Source organism: Pleurodeles waltl, chromosome 4_2, assembly GCF_031143425.1.
Source record: "Pleurodeles waltl isolate 20211129_DDA chromosome 4_2, aPleWal1.hap1.20221129, whole genome shotgun sequence".
Lineage (NCBI taxonomy): Eukaryota > Metazoa > Chordata > Amphibia > Caudata > Salamandridae > Pleurodeles > Pleurodeles waltl.
The window spans coordinates 1,030,442,854-1,030,463,307 of NC_090443.1; the positions used below are offsets into that span (position 1 = coordinate 1,030,442,854).

Sequence of the window (20,454 nt, forward strand, 5' to 3'; positions counted from 1 at the left end):
AGTTTAACACCCAAATATAAAAATAAGCAACAGAAAGGTGACCAGTCCAGCTTTGCAAAGGGCCTTTTACTGCACAGCAACACGCATCACTGCATTTTTTGTAACTTTCGAAACATTTGAGATAGAAACAATTATATTTGTTAAAATCTTTAGATTATGGGGCAGATGGTGGATTATGTGGCAAATGAGGCAAAGCTATAATTATTCGAAAATCCCTGCACAATAGCATATTTCCAGTGGCCCTGCCTACCCCGCATGTACCACTCAGCCACTGGATCAGATGAGAAGATGCGAGATGAAGGACTTACCCTCCTTGTCTGTGGCATGCATATATGTTTTTCACCTCCAAGGGCGATACTGAAAGGTCTCTCTTTGTATTTAAGATGATCCTTTGATCCAATATACTTTTCTCATGTAAATGTATGAGGAATGAAAGCCCAGCCAAATACATAAACTACAACCTTACACATGTCATCACAGAGAGGGTATACCACCACTACTGCTAGAGATGCATCTGACCAAGGAGGAGGGGGTCAAATGCCACAAATGCTCAAAAGGATTTCAGGTAAGTATTTCCAACTCCTCCTCGTAAGCTAAGGAGTCCCTATGAGTCCCAAATGCAATCACAAAACAACGAAAGGATCCAGAGGGTCAATACACTGTAGTTGAATGGCACCTAGATGCTCACCCATTAGCGTTGATATAACAATAATACATAATAACTAACATAATAATGACTTAGGAGGCTGGCTCATTAGTTTACTGCATTGTCCAACAATCTGGGTAGGGGATTTGACTATGCGCCAGACGTTGAACATTCCCCTTACTAACGTAATCAAACAATTTCAGACCCTGGATCCATAACTGGGACTTTATAGATATGTGGCAATCCAATCACCCCATGGAAAGTGATTATTCCTTGTACACCACGGTAGAGGATCTCCATCTTAGAGTGGATTTGTCCCTATGCTTTGCAAATGTACAAAACATGTTGATTGTGCTGACTATGTGGGGAAGCCTTTTAAGACAACTTCACATAAGTAACTGAAATCTTCTCTGAAGAGAATGCTGGATACACAGGGATATGCTGACTGAATGGGAGAAGCAAGGTGGGACTGTTTGGGACCCACAAGTGAAGCGAGGAAAATACTAATCAGAGATCAGACAAATAGAGCAAGATATTAAGATACTGGAGTGGGAACCACTGACTAAATGACAGTATGGGTCAAAACTGATGAAAATACATGTAAAATATTCAAAGGTAGTTGGCGAGATGAAGGCATCGAGACTACAGAGAATACACGGCCAGAAAGCGTGAGGAAGGGACAGGATGGTCTCTTCTTTGCCTGGTTACTAAAGAGGGAAGCACTGCATGCCCTAGATTCTGCTCTGTTGACTCCTGAAGGTCTTGTGGCCTATTCACATTTGAAGATCACTAATACATTTACAGAATATTACAAAACAGTGAATGCAGCTATGCAGCAGGTAGGGAAATCTTCAGTACAAGGTTATGAAAAATCTGTAATTCTGAAACAATTAATACAGATGAAAGTTGATGAGCCAGATGCTCTACACGGGGAGCAGAATCTCTCAATGTAGGTATGTGATTGTGAACAGCCAGAACACCAGACAGCAACAGACTACTCTTATTTCTATAAGACATACCAAGACTCACTAATGCCACATCTGTAAGAGATGTCTCAGTAACCAAGAGAACGCAGTTCTTTACCTCCAACTATCAGAGAAGCAACTGAGGCGGCTATTCCGAAACCCAGAAAGGACCCACCAGATGTTGGAGCATATCTTCCTTTATCAATGTTAAAACTAGATTCTAAGGAACTAAGGAAGATGGTGGCAAGTAGAATAACCGGAGTGCCACCATGTTTGGGGCAACCAGATGAATGCGAGTTTGCACCAAGCAGAAGCACATCTACCAATGTCAGAAGATTGTTTTATATGTTAGCAAGTCTATTACTGATGCCCTTTGTTGGCGGTGGCTTCTAGCTCTTTAGAAAGCACTTGAATACTTAAACTGGAACTATGTGTTTGCAGTCCTCAAAGGAATGGTATTTGGAAAGGAAATACAAAGTTGGTCTAAACTCCTACATGTGAGTCCAACTGCTAGAGTTATTAACAGTTATTCTGAGCTTCTCAAAGAGGGAGCTTAGGCAGGGTGTCCACTGTCCCCACCCCTATCTGCAATGACAACCGAGTCAGTAGCTGAACTGATGAGGAAGGGAGATATAAACAGGGAAACAGAAATGCATGGGTATTTTTTATTGTTTGCAGTTTTTTTACACTGTGTGCAGATAATGAGTAATCAATAGCCTTCCATCTGCCTTTTTCAAACTGGAGACCTTTAGTAACCTGTCTGGTCTGAAAAGCAACACAAACAAATCCTGCCTGTTTCATAATGGCCAGGCAGTGATTGGTACTAATGGGAACTTCCTGAAACAATGCTTGAACGGAAACTGGAAACATTTAAATAACTAGGGGCACAAATATGTCAAACCAAGCTGAGATTATTGAAACTAATCTCACCAAAGCGATGTCAACATCTGGAAACACTGGCATTCTGGGAAAGGCTCTCCCTTTCAGGGATCGGTTGGGAAGCAGTTTCTAAGACGGTCCTGCTTCCTGTTCTTTGCACTGTTTTGGAAACATCCCTGCAAAACTACCTGGAGCCAGACTGAAGGCAGTTCATTTACTTGTGGCCGTGACTTGTGGAGGAGGCGGATGCAGAGTTGTGTTGAACAAACTACACCAGATTCTGAGCACTATGTGGATGATTATGTGGCACCTGCAGCGGTTGACATGGTGGTTTGAAGATGAAGGTAACGAAGAGGCCTTTGAATCTCACACTCATGGAAACATCCCTCCCAGAAGTGTTGTTTAAGTAAAGTGACACACCAATCAGGCACCTTCTGCTGGTAAACACTACCGGCTGCTGCTGGTGATGTAGGGAGGTGCCAACAGCTCAGGGGATGCTGAGGATCAGGGACTTGCAGAATTCAGGACTTTCAAATTCGGAAACTGACTTTCCTATATCTCCCACTTTATCTTCGCTCCCCCTCTCTCTCTCTTCCCCTTTCACCCCTCTCTTTCCTGTGCTCCCTCTAAATGGTTAGAAAGCAAGCTTCAAACTCACCGTCCAGCTGAGTCAAAGTGAATATTGACAGGAAGGTTGGAAGACTCAGCAAAGCTCAGTAGACCCTGAAATAAAAAGCAAGCAAATTACTAACACGCAGTGCAGGTGACGCAGGCCTCAGGATGAAGGGCTAAAAGTAATCTAAACTGAGGCATGGACTGCAAAACCTCTCTTCTGCTAGTAAAGGTATCCTGCCCTCATCGACAGCGCCCCCTGGGTGCTGGAGAAGGGAATGAGGAAGTCTGTTTTCCAAATTCACACACCCTTGCCCATTCACCAGGTGCCACACAGCCCCTACCTTTAGGCCCTCCTACAGATACGGGTCAGAGGACACAGTTTACCCTAGGTGGAAGGTGCCCCCTCTCTCCCAAGTGTTGAAGATCTCACGTTGGAGTCACTACCCCCCTCTTCCTGAGAAATCAGAGCTCCTGCTTTCTTTACAAACAGAGCCACCACCAGCCTAGGCGTCACAGCCCCGCTCCCCCAGAGCACTCAGAGCCTCACTGTAGCAGCACCTCACTCTCCTGGGATTTATAGCCCCCTCTCCTAAGGAGACCTCTACAAGTAGGATTCAGGCATCTTGCTGGGAGTCAGGTTCCAGCTACCAGAGTCATCAGTGCTGACTCTTCCTCCTAGGAATCTGAGCAGAGCCCTTCTATTCCCAAGGGATTACAGCCCCTTCAATCTCATGGGAGTCAAACACTCTCACCAAGATTGAAGAGTCTGCCTCCCACTCCCCACCTCATGTGGCAGGATCTCTATCTCAGGTGTCAGTAGTGCTGGTTTGTCCTAGATGTGACTTGCAGTTCCCTCACAGATAACACATTCCACCTCATTGGTCTCAGATGTTGTATCTCCCAGGATTAACCACACAAACGTTTCACACAGATGTCAGTCCTCATGCCCCTCAGAGGCTCCCTCTCTCCCAAGACCAGTGCACCCACCCCCCATTTCTCCCTTTGTATTAAGGTCGCCTATCCCTCTGTCAGAAGGCCAGTGGTGCCACCTTTCTCCAAGATGTCACCACAGACCACATTCCTCTCTCATAGCCATACTTCCGTTTCCCACACTTCCACAGGCACCTTGAGTTCCAGGGTCAAACCTCAGCTACTCACCCTGAACTCCTTCAGACAGAAGGTAATTTCCGGTTCCGTCTGGACCTGGAAGTGAAGGAATTCCTCTGCGTGAAGAGTCATTTCTGTCAGCATCACTTTGCTGGGATCTGGGAAGGCAGGAAGGAAGGAGAGTCAGTCTCCTTCACCCATAGTGCACTCACTCACCTTTTCAGAATCTTTGCTGTGCTGTTTGTCAGCAGACTAAAACTCTGCTGGCTGAGGCCACCTTCAGTGAACCTCAAACCTGAGTAATGGTGGTTACTGCCCCCTCATCCCAGGCTGTAGCGACCATCGTCAGTAAAAGTTTGAGTCTAGTAGAGTGACACAAGCCTTTGTACGTGTATTCCTGTGGGGTAGCCGACTACTGGCGCTCATATGGGGGGGAGGGGGGTGGGAGTGCTCTAAGTCATACCATTTCGTTTTTTGTGAAATGTATATTTCCTGTTACAGCGAGTCCCAGCACTCTCCTCTTTCTGTGTTGCTGCAGGTCACCTTACTATAGTAGCCTGCCCTTGCCCTCTATCTGGAGTGAATCTACATCCTACTTCCAAACCTTGACCCAGTTCTAACTAATCGGACCCTGTACTCTCTGCCGAAGAAGCCAAGAAAATAAGTGCACTGGTTTCCTCCATAATAAAAAAAACAATCTTAGCTCTGCTGGCCATTTGAGATATAGGGCTTCTAACATTTGGTCCCCCTTGAGGCATCATTGCGGCTGCTTAGACCTCCCCCCATCTCCTTCATATGAACCCCATTCAATAGACTCAGAGTAGGTATTCCCTTAACTTTGTTTGAAGCTGGAATAGAAATTACTGAACTGAAGCTCAGACTTGCACATTGCAGGCTTTGTGGATGGGACAGACACAATATTACTTAATGAGAGTCTGTATGCAGGTGTGCCTGCCTTAGGATCATTGCTGAGCCCCATCACTCTCTTGCAAAATGTCACACCATTTCTTGTTGGTTGTGACTGGGTAAATTGGAGGCACTTTGGGGTGCCTTATACCAAGCACCTTTTGGCGTTTTTAATCTGGCATATCTTTAGTAAGGTGGTAGTCATTTTTGGTATGGGCTTTGGTAGACACCTTACATGTATTTTAGCTCTTTTTGGGTGTGTTTTAAGGCAACACGGTTTGTTTGAAAATGGGAGTCACTAATAAAGGTGATATATTGTGGGCAAGTGGTGCACATGATGTTTCTTGGCGTACTGTTTATTATTTTATTTTCATTATTGTTTTGTCAGATTATTCAGGGACTGTCCTGATTTGGGCATATCAACACTGTGTCCTGATGATGGTCTTGTGGACCTCCTGGCCATAAAAGACCGAAACGTCAACGGTTTTGTTTATTAGTCTATCATTGTTGGAACAAAGAGGAAGAACTCTAACAGGACTAAGGATTTATAAACATATGGGGTTAGGAGGCTTTTTCGCTTCCCAGTGGTCCTGTGTTCAGATTTATTCTGTGATTGCTTTCTTGATGATGTGGATTGCGACAGTGTTGTTACATTAATATTTTCAAATTGTGTCTGACCCTGAATTTGTATGTTTAATGTATGATCAATAGGAAATTGTAAAGAACTAAACAATTTTTTTTTTTAGAACAGTACGCCTTTAGTCTCTTTTTTTGGTTTTATAGGTTGATTACAGTGTTGGGATTATGAGACCAATTAATTTAAAAATAGATTGAAAATAATTCCTCCAGGAACAATTTTTCTGTATACTGATTCCCAAGTTCCATGCCGGAATATTTGGTTGCCCTATTATGTTAAAAAAAACGACATTTCTTTGGGCACAGTTGTTGTGTCCCCCCCGGGCTGAAGAACGCTTCCAATTCACACTCTTTAAATCGAATCACACATTAAAGTCAGGCGACTCAACATTAAACCTAAGCAGCAAAGACCAACATAAGCTCAACCAACATAGAGCCTTGGCAGTTGACCAGTCCAGCCTTTTGTAGGCCCCAACGAGACACTTATCAAAGGAAAGCACCAGGTCAATATTTATAAAGCACAGCGGGAGCTACAGATGCAGGCACTGCGCCTGGTGTTGAGCAACTGCAGGCTTCTGATCTGGGCTTTCTAACCTTTTTCTGAAGACCTCAGGTATTTGGAAACGAATTCTATTAATTTATTGTAGAATAAATAGTATCAGGAGAGAAACATACTCCTGAGGTAGGAAAATACCAGGGGTCAGGATTGGTCTGTGACACAATCCCTCAACTCTTCCTCTCTGTTCATTCTGCGATTACAGAGATTATTAATGGAGTTCATGTTGCCCAATATGTTGACTTACATTCCCTTCCTACACCATTTCCCCAGATTTCTGTGTTCTCCCTCCTTATACCTCGCACTCATGCAGAATTGTACTTCCTCTTTCTCTCACCCGTCTCCTCTTCAAGGTAGTTCCTGAAGAGAACTTTCCCAGAGTGGCTCGGGACCAGTGTCACCTCCGCCAGCATCGGTGGAAAATGGACCACAGCATCCACCAGTACCCTGGAAACAGAGTGGACAAGAACAGTGTCAACGGGGAGCAAGCTGGGCCACAAGCCAACCACTGTGCTTTACATATAATATACATTTTAAGTCCTCCATCGTCGACCTATAAGTGGTCTGCGCAAATGAAAACCTCAAATAAATAACTACAAAGGGCTACTGTTTCCCCTTATTCTACAAACAAAAAAAAATCCTCCCTGCCTTTCCGGTGCTTAGGTCCCCTTCATTCTATGCCTCGGTTATCTTCCCAGTTCCTACACAACTCTACATACTTAGCTGGTGCAGAAAGCACATTGGGACATTCGTCCTTGGCAAAGACGGCCTGCAGCGACTCCGATTCCTGGAAAGAGAGGTTGTGGGTCTTCGTCACTCCTGCAAATGGCAACAAAGTCAGGTGAGACCAAGGGAGCATTAGGGAGAAACAGACAATGTAAAGGGAAGGCTACGAGTAAAGCAGGGAAAAGGTGGGTAGAAGCAGGCAAGGAGATTGTGTAATTGAAGGAAAATGAAAAGAGTGGGTATAAAGTGTCTAGGATGACTGTCCTAGAGGTAAGTCTTGCCGTTGTTCCTCTGGAGGAAAATGTGTTCCAAGAGGAAAAGGAACCCTGTCTGTTCCGTATAACATCCAGTGCAACTCCTGCTACTTTTACAATGACAAGTTACGAAAAACACTTCAACAGCTCCATTAGAGAGATAAAGCAATACCAAATGACGGAGAAAGAATGGGATGGAGATTTGAGTGTTAGGGGATGGAGGGACAGAGGTCTCAAGACCAGAGCAGGAGCAAAACTCAAAGGGGAGAAAGACTCTTTAGTAAATAGAAAAGAAAGCCCTTGATGGACCTGGGGGTGGCACAACAGTGCAAAGCATCCACATACAAGATTTGAGATCATATAACATTTCAAGTGGCTAATCTCACACAAGAGGCGCACTGTGACACAGACCCTCATCACCAGTCGACTAGACTACAGCAATGCCCTCTATGTAGGAATCACCTTGCAACTCCTACAAAGACTTTAGACCATACAGAACGCAGCAGCCAGATTTATCCTCGACCTTCCCTGACAATTCCACACCACCCCACAACCTGGGCAACTCCACTGACTCCCCGTGCAGCAGAGATGCATATTCAAGTTGCTGACTTATGCACACAAAGCTCTACACAACCAAGGACCTGCCTACATTAACCATAGCCTGGATTTCCACTGCCCATAACGAAGACTACAATCCTCTTTTCTATCGCTCGCTCATTCTCCACGCACCTACTGAAGCAGAAGGGGAGGACATACCTTCTGCCACATAGCAGCCAAAACCTGAAAGAGCCTCCTCACACATCTCTGGACCATCAGCTCCGACATGCAAGCACCTGGATAACTTGGGGGCGTAGTCGTGCTTTACAAATTCTGTTTGATTACTAAGCTGAAACTTCTTAGGAGCTTGGGTTTATTTTCCCCCCAGAAAAACGATTAAAACGATTGATTAGGGATACTGGGATGATAAAGTGATCCATGACATAGCAGTTTATATATAGCAGGATTATACACTATCCGTCCAAGTCCCAAAAGCTTAATCCTCGAGTGTATTAAGACTCTCGCAGCCAGAGAGTATTGATCATCCTACTCGAACTCAGCCATGCCTATGGTACGACACCTGGGATAGAGTAGTCACATTGCCTAGCCCTTTTCTACTTCTAAGCTGTCTAGTTAAAAGACGACATCCAAGCTCCCTCAACTAGGGGATTTGGTAGTGGAAACCATCCTATTCTCTCTCACCTAGGCCAGACAAAAGCCATACTAGTCTTGAATTACATGCATAAAGTATCCTCCAAGTAAAGAAGTTGCCCAAGTTCTCACCTCGCGCATGGGCTTGAGCAAGCCTGCAGAAAGAAGGAAGCCCAGAGGCAGAGGTAATGTGCTCTGAAACGAAGGCATCTTAACAATGGTGTAAGTAGTGCTTATGGTGAGTAAGCCGATAGTGGTCGTTTCCTGCAGAGCATGGATTAGGCTAGTTCGGCTGAAACGTGCAGCGATCATCAGTCTATGCAGGAGGGCACAAAGCCTCCATCTTCAGTGAAATTGTGGAAGAGGCTCAGTAAGAAGTGTGAATAGACTGGGAGAGAAAGCAAGAATGGGAGAGGCTACGTGGATTTAAAGGAGATAACAAGGAGTGCTTAAAGAGATCAGATGGGAGTGCTGAGGTGCAAACTGTGCAAAATCCTCCTTTTTGTATCACATTCTTTATTGATTTCCGTACAATACAGAATACACACTGCATGGTACCGCAGGGACAGTTCCATGCACCGTTGTAGAACAGAATTCCAATGAGAAAAGAAAACAACTATCCACGTCTTCCAGTGAAGAAGGAATAACCAATAAAATCACTAGGAATACAAATAATGACCCCTATTCCCCGGCCCCTCAGTCAACAATGGACAAAAAAAAAAATACAAAGTTTCGGGTTGGTCGCTCTGGTCTGAGGGCAAATGAAAGCCGTGGAGTCTGGGTAGCCTGGTCAGTTCCCCCAGAACGTTGTTAAGTGTGTGGGTATCGCCCCGTGTTTGTCAGCAATCGGGTGATATATGTTTCAGCAATATCCCATTTATTGCAACTCTGTTTCTAACCAAACAAATAAAACCAGACTTGAGGCTTCTGTGAAGAATGATTTTTGTGGCAGCCTGAATATTTATCACTTACACACTGTTGGATTGCTCCAATATATTTTTGCCTAAATAACTTCATGGATACTTTGTAATACTCTGCAGTACATGTGAAAATGTACGGCGCAGTACTGGTTTCTTGGTACAATGTATATACATTAAAGTGGCATATAAAAAACATTGTCAGCTAGTAAAAACGTGGCTATTGCAATTTAATTCGCGCGTTTTAAACCGTTTCATGGAGGTGGACAAACACCCATTTGACATGGAACTCAGACAAAGTGAAAAGAAGTGATGGAGTGAGAGAGGAAGCCTGCACAAGGTCTCAGCAGACAAACTTCCCAGGGCACTCACCGTACTTGCAGAGAAGCTGGATGACGAGGCGGCTGGCTTTGGGGTTCATGGTGATTCTGCAGCGTTCTACGGTCTTTTCCAGAGAGGCAAGGGAGCGGAACACACTCAGCACTGACTGCAGGAAGGAGATGCTACATTAGGAATGAGAAGTATTTGGAGGCGGTGAACAAAGGGAAAAGAGCTGGAAGGAAAGGCAGAGACAGAGCACGAAGACAAAAGAGGCAGTAAACAGGTTTTAAAAAAGTATAAAGCGAGGAAGATACTGTGGAAAGAAACCAAGGCAGGGTAAAGAGGCAGAACAAGCAGGGAAGGGAAGCAGAAGGATTTAAGTGAAAGAAAGGATGGTGGCGGAGCAAGAAATAGAGAGAAAGAAAAAGAGAAAAAGAGAGAGAGAGAGAGAGGGAGAGAGAGAATGAGAGAGAGAGAGAACGAACGAACTGTGATGAAAATGCAAACTGGAGGGCCTGAGAGGATAAATAATACGACTTTGTTCGGCTACTAGAAAGATAGCCGAAGGGCCTCTGTAGTCTGACAATCTACCTGGAAGACTCCTCGGGACCTGAAAGAATTGTTCCCTTTCTGCACCATTCCCTCAACCTGAACAAAAACAAGCTATAAACTTAAGGGGAAGGGCTAAAAAATTCTTCATTAGGAATCCGAACCACAGGCCGGGATATGATGTGGCGAAGGGAGACCTATGTGCTGGTACTTGTTTGTATTTATCACATTTACACCTTTAACAGCCCCAGTACAGGCAAAAGCCTGCAGATAGGCCTAGAGCGAGCATGTGTTCTAGGTCCCAGTTGCATGGCCCAAAACCCCTCATCCCATCTGGGTCTTAATTCTCAAAAATTAGGAGGATCAGATCAATGAAGCCACGCCAAAGCACATGGTCAAATGTATGCCACCCCACATTTGAGGTGGGATGGGACATGCACGCGAGGAAGAACAAGTGGAAGACATCTGCCTCTGGCGCTAAAGTAACAGTGTCTTGGGCTCCACGTCACTGCAGCTGTGATTTTTCTGGTGGGCTTGTTCTACCATCTGTCCACCCATCCACCACTCTGTGGATCAACTAAGGTCTCCAGCAAAAGGTCCACTGACAGAGTCACAGCCTGGTTAGAATATTACACTTTGTACATCTCAGGAACATCTGTACGTCCACCAACATACTTACTGGGGTCTGCCTTCTGAACGAGGCTTTACACTATAAACCCTGCCCTTCTTGCCCTTTCCTGTCAACTGGAAGAGCCACCATTTAATGGTATTTAGTGATTTCTGTCTGTGTTTTAAAGAGTGCAACATGCCACCTTTCAGTTGCCTTCGACGCTACACCTATAGAAAGGAAAGGGTAATGGCTACAATACATTTACATTATAATACAAGTATAGTCCAGATAGTCACTTTTCTGTCACCAGTCGTCGGCTGACAGACCCAAAGTTGTTGATTCTGATATATCGTAGTTTGTTAGTCATGAGGGTTACAGGAGGAGCTTCAGAAGCAACCCGGACAGACTGAAGGAATTGGTCCATCTGGCATTACTCACTGCTTCTATCACTGGAGATCCTGGTACTCCTTCATACCTCTGACAGAGGAGTTCCATGTTGAATACTTCACTGAGGAGTAGATAGTTCTCCTGTAGTACCACTTACATGTCAGATAGAGCAGCTAGATGCCGTCAGAGATAATCCACGGAGGTTGCAGGGGACAGCAAGGAAAGAGAACACCTTGGTAGTCAGAGAGGTTAAAGCATGGTGATGGAATAAGACGTGAACGGAGCTTGGTGGGGAGAGACAGAAAGAGCAAAATAAGAGTGGCAAGGTGAGGTGGGAGGAACAGTGAGTAAAGAGTGAGTAGGTAAAAGAAGGAGACAGAGGGGGACAAACGTGACCATAATTTAGCCATCTAGACGGTGTATGAAGTGAAGCCCTCTGTACCTTCATGAGCAGTTTACAGCGGAAAGGTTGGTCTCCATCCTGCTCCTCCCCGATGCCAGATTCAAACTGCTGGAAGAAGAGCGGAGCAAAGGAGAAGCAAGCGTAGGCCGAGCGCGAGGAGTTGACCGTGCGCAGTGCGAGCTACAAGAGAAGGGCCGCAGTGAGTAGAAGGTTCACAGCCTGGCCACCTTTTCATCAAGAAATGGCCCAGACTATATTCACTAGGCGTCAACAATATATTTAGGCAACAGACTGATGTGAAACATGATATAACAGGCCTATATACCCTGGAAGCAGACAATGAGGCATGAGATGGTGCTGAGTAGATAATCCTTTGTCTACTATCTAAGAGACTACACATGCCCACATAATTCAAGAAAACGTCACAGGAGGGACCGATATTATTAGTCCAACAATGGAAGCCCGTAGGGGGATGAAATGTTTTATCCATGGTGTATCACCCCAGCTAGAGTTTTCCCTCTACGGAGACAGGATAAGAAGCACAAAAATACAATAATGGCATGTTGTTTTAATCTCACTTCATTAAAGTATGTTGTGTGCTATTAATGTTTATAAGAAAATTGGAGCCCCATTTTGTGCTAAACTAGGTCAAAAAAGCATTAGTTAGGAACGACAGGTCACATACTTTTGCTAAGAATCAGTGGTTTTAAAAGAAACTGTTATGAATGTGTACAAGTACAAAGAAATACCATGTGAGGGAAACGTTCTTAACCTTGCGTACTTAACAACTCAGACGTTTCCCACGCAAGCGTAGCCATGCATGCCGGCACAAAGTGTGGCTTTTTCTGTGCCTTAACCATGCATGTCCTAAACTACCCATATGTGTGGTTAACGCACAGAAATAGCCATGCGCTGTTCAGGAGAGGACTCGGTGAGGTAAGTGGGGCAGGGGTGGCTTAAGGGATTGGGGTGGTGCGGGCTATTTGTTTTGAGGGGTGGGGGATTGGGTATTTTTTGGGGGGGCAGTTTATTTTTAAAGGGGTGGGGGAGGTTTATGGAAGGGCGGGAGGAGAGAACAGGAGCAAGGATCAGGAGAGGACATGGTGAGGTAAGAGGGGTTGTGGCAGGGTTGACGGATAGTTTTTGGCAGTGGGGTGGATGTAGCGCTTAGGGTGGGGGTGCTGGGATACTTTCGTTTTTAAGGGTAGAGGTGTGGGGTTATTTTTTTTAGGGCAGGTGGGGGGGGTCGGGGTAATTTAGTTTTTAGGGGTGGGGCGTGAGGATAGTTTTATTTTTAGGGCTTAGGGTGGATGGGGGGGGTCGGGATAATCTACTTTTTGGGGGAAGGTTTTAGGGCTAAGGGTGTCGGGGTAGTTTAGTTTTTAGGGGTGGGTGGGGGGGTTCAGGATAGTTTTTTTTTTTTAGGGCTCAGGGTGGGTGGAATGGGGGTGGTCGGGTAGTTTAGGCATTAGGAGTGGGGGCAGTTTTGGGCCTCAGGGCTGGTGGGGTTGCATGAAAGAACCACACTTGCCTTTACTAGGCATGCTTTTACAATGAAATTCGTTACAAAGGCATGCGTGGTAAAGGCATGCATGGAAACAATGCAGTTGTGGTTCCGACCGCGTTGTTAAGGCATGCGTCAATCCGGCATGCGTGGTTACATCATACAACCACAATGTGACCGTACAGAACCTCTTGTCCCTTGAGCTCTATTCTGGTAATGTCAACATGTTTAAGGTCATATCTATATCTACAAGGGCTTATTCAAAAGGAGTAGTTAGTCACCAAGCCTTCCAATTATCCTAAATAAAGCCATTGGGAATTATTAGTTCATTCAATTCCTTTGCAGAATCCCAGATAACTTTTAAAACAGCTACTAAATGAGAGGTTTATTCTGCTGATGTCAGAACACAACTGCAAAATATAAAATTACATCACTACTCAAATACAATAACATTTTGCAAGCGAGTAGTGGCATAAGCAAATGTTGTGCTACAAATACAATTGCCCACTTCCTCCCTCTGTAACATCACCCCTGGGAAACGGGAGTCTGTTGAAAGAGGAAGGAAGAGTGTCTGGACAGAGACCTTTATAAAAGCACCATCATGAAGCCATCAATTATAATGGATGACATACCCCCCGCACAGATGGTGCTGCTTTCTCTAAAAGGAGTAGTGTCATTTTCAGCCCTTAAAGTCAGCAGACACTGGATCTATATTCAAAACTCTCCATTTAGAAAAAAGGAACTCTTCCGGGCTGTCTATTATCGTGAATTTTCTTGCATCTAGTTTTACAGCCCCCACTTATACATCTGAGCAATGTTCTTACTTTGTATGGAAGCTGTATCTCCAGGAACATCTAATATAAAAATGGAAGCCTGCACTGACGGTGTGTAGGAAAGTGCCCTCTTTCTTGGCATGGTTACCCCCATTTTCTGCCTGTGTCAGTGTGTTTGACTGTGTCCACTGGGATCCTGCTAACCAGGCCCCAGTGGTTATGCTCCCTCCTTTTGGTAACAGTACCTTTTTCTTCCCAGAATTGGCATACTAGTCCCCCCAGGTAAGTCCCTAGTATATGGTACCCAGGGCATTGGGGTATGAGGAGATCCCTATGGGCTGCAGCAGTTATGCTGCCACACACAGGGAGCCCATGCAAAGGGTTCTGCAGGCCTGCCATTGCAGTCTGCGTGAAACGTGTGCAGGCACCCGTTTTCACAAGTCATTGCACTAGGTCACTATAAGTCATCCCTATGGTAGGCCCTCTCAGCCCAGAGAGCAGGATGCAGGTACCTCTGTGTGAGGGCACCCCTGCATGAGGTTCCCCCACAAACTCCAGTTCCATTTTCCTGGACTTCGTGAGTACGCCATTTTACGTGTGTATTGGACATAGGTCACTACCTATGTCCAGCTACATAATGGTAACGCCGAACCTGGTCATGTTTGGTATCACACATGTCAGAATCATACCCCAATACTGTTGCAAGTATTGGAAGTATGATTCCATGCACTCTTAGTGGACCCCCAGCATTGCTATCACCAGTCTTCCAGGGTTTTCCGGGCAGCCCAAGCTGCTGCCACCCACAAGACAGGTTTCTGCCTCCTGCTGCTTAATCCAATCAAGCTCAGGAAGGCAGACAAAGGATTTCCTTTGGGAGTGGTAGGTAACACCCTCCCCCTTTGGAAATAGGTGTGACTGACTTGGGAGCGGTAGCCTCCCCAAGCCACTGATATGCTTTGAAGGGCACATTTGGTGCCCTCCATGCATAAACCAGTCCACACCGGTTCAGGGACCCCCAGTCCCTGTTCTGGCCCAAAACTGGACAATGGAAAGGGGACATCCCTGTCCATCACCACCCCAAGGGTGGTGCTCAGAGCTCCTCCAGAGGATCCCTGGGTTCTGCGATCTTGTTTCCAAGGTTGGCAGGGAACTCTGGGAGCATCTGAGTGGCTAGGCAGGTGACGTCAGAGTCCCCTCACCTGGCTAGGTGACCAATCCCCCTTTCAGGGCTTTTTAGGGTCTCTCTCTTGGGTGGGTCCTCAGATTCGGCTTGCAAGATTCCAGCAGAACTCCTCTGCCACTTCTACTTCTGGCCTCCGGAACTGCGACTGGAACCTCCAGGACCTGACAAGCTGCCTCCAAGAAGAAGAACTCTTCTGCAACACTGTTTCCAGGGTTCCTGCCAGCAACTGCAGTATTTCCACCGGTTGCGAATCCACTGAGGGCAGCGTGTCTTCAGTCTGCACTAGAAGAAAAAAAGGAATCTTCCTTGGAGTGAAGGAGTCACTCCCCTGCATCCGAAGGCACCTGCTGCAACGACAACGGCTGCGTGGATCACCTCTCATCCTGAGTTGCGGGAATCCTGCATCATGAGTGGTGTTCCGGTGTAGTCCTCTTGGTCCTCTCTGCCAGCTGTTCAACTTTGGTGGAGGTAACCCCCTGCATTCCCACGCAGGACAGTACCCTCATGCACTAAGTCTCTTGCAGCTACCAAGGCTTGTTTGCATCTCCTCCAAGGGATCCTCAGGCGACGTATAGCTACAATCCCCAGCACTCTTTCCTGCGACGCACAGCCCTCTGCATGGTTCTCCTGCGGCGTGGGATCCCTTTCTGTAGTGCTGGTTGGGCTCCTTCAGCGACTTCTGTGTCCCCGTCCTCTGGGACTCCTGTGGGAGCAACCTTTGCTCCTGTGGGCTGTGTGTGTCGCAGCATTCCAGCATCAACAGTGTTCTTGTAAACCTTGCAGGAATGGCATACATACATGCAGGTAGGTAGGCATACAACCTAGCCCTCTGACATGCAGCCTACATACATCTACGCCACACTATGGGAATGAGAAACAATAGTGGGGAGATAACTCTCACATTTTTTTACTAACCGGAGTTAAAGACAATGATGACAGAGTTCTAAGTGTTTCAACCAGGGGTTTACGCTGGAGACAAGACAGACCTCAGCCTATATTCTTCAGAAGCACATTTTGTGGTGAGAGATAATATTACACAACAAGATGATGGACAGCGCTGAAATGTTTCAAACACTCACCCCCAGTCACAGATCTGGGTTAGATCCATCGTTCTTTTGCTCACCATGCCACCCCAGTTTGGACCCAGCCATATGCAACTCAGTCTTGACCCTGTTCCCCATGGGAACAGTCCAGCCCGAACTGTCAGGCTGGGTCCTCCTGACTGGAAACAAATATCCTGGGACCGGTTTCAGGGTATTACCCCTCATTAGCCAGGCTAGCTTGAATCCAGTGGTACAGTGAGTTAGGGACCCACGTCTGGGCATACCCTTGCCTCTTAGGTTCAACATAGCAACACAACAAGATGGACAGAGTGCTGACATTTTTCAAACACTCATCCCCAGTCACAGATCTGGGTTAGATACATTGTTCTTGTGCTCACAACGCCACCCTAGTTTGGACAGTCATATGCAAATCAGTCTTGGCCATGTTCCCTGGAACAGTCCAGCCCGTCTGTCATTTTATTTAGTGATAGTATTGAAACAGAGAGTGCCCTTGCAGCTTTATAATCCCTCAATACATCTTACAAGTCCCCAAAAGGCAGACTCTAAAAAGACAGACAGAGGTAAAGAGAGTCCTCGGCATTCACCCATATTTCCAATGGCAGGCCTTGAGGGAGAGTGACAACAGGGCTGGGCAAAACGAGCATCAACATTAAACAGATGCAATTTAAGTACTTACCCCATCTTCTAAAGGCTCGAAGTACAGTTCATCTCCAATCCGGGAGAGGGAATGGATCGCCCTCCCCAGCACTGCAGAGGGGACAAAGCATAAAACTTTAGCTAACAAGATGGAGTGGAGGAGGAGACAATGCAAGAGATACTGGAGTGAGAGATAATAAAAAATAAGTGAGATCAGGAGTGGAAAGAAAAGACACTATGCAAGAGAGAAATAAAGACAGATTCAGACAGAAACCTGATTAAAGGGAAAGGAAAACGAGTAGAGAAGAGGGACACATGGAAACACTGAGATACGTAGGAGAAAGAATGATGAGCGAGTATTTTGTTTTAGTTTAAGAATGATTTATTGAAAATTAACAAAGAAATGCAGTATAATACAGAAACTGTTGAGGCAGTATTGAGCAGCTTGGAGGTGGCAGAAGAGGGTAACTATCAATGTGTGGCTCTATAACACCCAGGGTACCATCAGTTTTGCTGTGATTTTAAGGATTCTCCTCATTTCACAAGGCACCCCTGTGCCTTCCTTCGCCATTGAATGAGTATTGACAAACTGCTACTGCACGGAGCAACAATAGCTAACAACAAATCAACAGAACAGTAACTTAGTCTTTAGCCAACACGTGTTTTGTAGATGGTGCTCCTTCGCGGCTGTCTGAACGGTTACGTTGAATTGTATATTCAAGACAAACACAAATACAGACAGCAGACGAAACATAAGCTGGCATACAACATCACAATGCAATTTAAGCAATTTATTTACAACTACAGATAAAAGTTGTAAATAAATTATCCTCTTTTTACAAAATGTAGTAATTAAGGGCCTCATTGCGAGGTTGGCGGTCTCGAGACCGCCTTCCACGCGGTGGAGGTTGGTCCACCGCACTCCAGGCGGTCTCACCACCATATTATGACCCTGGTGGTTGGACCGCTAGGGGACCGCCGTCCCTGCCAGGAACATGGTTCCCGATGGGCTGAGAGAGGTCTGACTCGTGTTCAGCCGTGGCAGCGTGGAGTTCAGAACTGCCGTGCGAAGCATGAGTTCCCTTTCCCCCAGCGTTTCCATGGTGGTTCAACCACCACGGAAAGGCTGGCAGAAAGGTTGTGCAGGGGCCCGTCTGCCAGCACCCTCGGAATGCACACTGTCTGCTTTGCAGGCAGTGCGCATTCCGAGGGTGCTGATGTGCTACAGTATTTGCCTCGGCTCCCTTAACGGAGCCAAGACCAATACCATTGCACAGTTCCCACCAGGCTGTCAGCTGGAACGTCGTAATATGAAGTCCCCGCCGGTCAGCTCGACGGGAACATCGTAATACGGTGGGGGTGAGGCGACCTTCAAACTTGTAATCAGGACCTAAGCTATAAACAGTGCTTTAAATGGGCCGGTACTGTCCGGTACTGAGTACCGGCACTTTTCTATTTTGAGTGGGAGAGTACCGGCACATCTCAAGAAAAACGTAATACTTTTAATTGGGGAGTACCGGCACTTCTCAGAAACAAGCAGGTACTCTAGCACAGAGTACCTGCACATTATTTTTTCCATTTCAAGCACTGGCTATAAAGTAGTTAATACATACAAGAATTAACGTTGTTAGGGCAGCACCTCATAACATACCTCATTTCTTGTTGACTGTAGCTTTTTTAGCTGATTTTGTTGCTATCAAAAGAGATTGCTTATATGAGATCGCTATATCAGAATTTATAAAACAAGCAAACAATAGGTTAAGGAATTTTAGAATAGAAAAAATTGAAATACATTCAGTATGCACACACACATATATATATATATATTACACACACACACACACACACATACACACACACGTTTTTTTTAAAAAGGCATATCTTAAATATATAATAATAATATGTACACATGTCCAAATTCATTTAAATGAAAAGTTCTGTTGATAAAATTCCTTAAAATCAAAGCTAAAAGTCGACCTAAAAATAATTTGTATATTCATGTTACTCAATCCATTCAGAATCAGTTTAATGGCTCCGTTAAAATACAGCTGGAGAATGAGATGGAATACATAAAAAAAATGGCTCTGGACAATTAGTTTAAACAGCTGTCCTTTCTAGATTTCCCTATAGGGTAAATGGACAAGATTATTGTTAAGGCTGACAGCAAATGGATCAGTGCTTAATTTGTAAATAAAAACGTGCTGGTGCCCAAAGCCCTCCTCTTAAACACGCGGCTGCTGCAAATAAATGTACGAGCACGGAATACTGAGGCAGCGTAATCCTGAAGCCATCTCGGGCCTCTTTAATCCATATAAAGCCACTCCCTGCCCCTTCAGCTCACTCTCGCAGCTTTCTACTGTCTCCCTTTGGTAAGCTTTTTCGTTTTTCCCTTCCTCCGTCTTTCCCATACGTGTCTTTTGATCGCAGCAAATGCTTGAGGCAGAAGAATAAGCACCGGCCCTCAAAAATAAGTGCCGGTGCTCAGCACCGGAAACAACAAGCACAAATTAACCACTGAAGTGGATGATGTAATGGTTCATCTTTCCACCTATTTTGACGAGCCAATAGCTTGGAATGATTTCAATGTATGGGCTAAGGATACTTTCTGCCCTCTTTTTAAAGTGCTTAGTTACAACACTAACACCTGTCGGCTCTCGCAAAGGCTGAGAGGGCCTACTCCAGCTAAGGACAGATTATATATCTAACTTTTCTATCTAATGATTGCCTGGTTTTGATGCCACTGATTCCTCTCCTGTAGTCTAATCTTGTGACACTACTTTTTTCCTCTATCAGCTAATTCAGCAGCTTACATTACCACTAGGCCTTGAGAAAGATTTCAGGGCCAGACCTACACCTTTTTCATTATCCATAAAATGTTAATCTCTTCTGAATATACTGTTGGTGTCCCTGACAGGCATTTGAATCATTTTAATGGTTTAGTATAACACCCCTATTCCTCCTGTAGTAAAACGTTTTAGAAACAAATCTGCAAAATGCAAGTGGCTCACTCTTGACCTCAATTCTATGACAAAGTAATTAAGACATCTCGAGAAAGCCTGGGAGGGAGCACATGAAGCAAAGGCCAACTGCCTTTATCAACTCTTCAAATTTAAATATATTTAACGGGCACAGAAAATATATTTCCTTGAGAGCAAAGTTTCTTTGACAATTCTCATAAACATTTGCTTAAAACTGCAGAGAGGGTTGTCACATCCTTAGCTCTAGCCAGCAACACTGTGCAAGTCATAGAACTAGGTGAATCTGTTTTCAATGTTTTATTTGACAATGTGAAAAATGATACAAAAAAGAAACTAGAAAAGAAGCATGCATCTATTAACCTGGATACTTCATTTGAAGTACTCCCTTTTTTTTAGGAGCTATTTTTTTCAGTTAGTCCTCTAATGCCTCTTTATCCTCTGGGATTGTTCAAACAAAATTTTAGACAGTAATAGTAAAAACACAATTTAAGGTAGGGCGTGGGTAGCCACGGGTGCTCCCGTCATGGCAGTGGCTAGGCTGGGTTCCGGAGGAACTGGAGGGGCGTCCCAAGATGGTGGACAGCAACATCTGCAGCGCACGACAGCCAAGTCCCGGAGCAGAGGGATTCAGCTCGGAGGCGGAGTCCCAAG

At 45.3% G+C, this 20,454-nt stretch overlaps 1 protein-coding gene across 4 annotated transcripts in view; it reads right to left on the minus strand.

The window, feature by feature from the left end:
- RAD9A (RAD9 checkpoint clamp component A) overlaps nucleotides 1-20,454 on the minus strand; it is a 68,687-nt gene that overhangs the window by 37,403 nt on the left and 10,830 nt on the right. For all 4 annotated transcript variants that reach the window (XM_069232931.1, XM_069232932.1, XM_069232934.1 and 1 more), the window contains exons 3-9: nucleotides 16,866-16,936; nucleotides 11,705-11,845; nucleotides 9,768-9,882; nucleotides 7,030-7,129; nucleotides 6,648-6,757; nucleotides 4,264-4,370; nucleotides 3,149-3,213 (exon numbers count right to left, since the gene is read on the minus strand). In XM_069232931.1, the coding sequence (XP_069089032.1) occupies nucleotides 3,149-3,213; nucleotides 4,264-4,370; nucleotides 6,648-6,757; nucleotides 7,030-7,129; nucleotides 9,768-9,882; nucleotides 11,705-11,845; nucleotides 16,866-16,936 (709 nt within the window). The remainder of the gene's footprint in view (nucleotides 1-3,148; nucleotides 3,214-4,263; nucleotides 4,371-6,647; nucleotides 6,758-7,029; nucleotides 7,130-9,767; nucleotides 9,883-11,704; nucleotides 11,846-16,865; nucleotides 16,937-20,454) is intronic.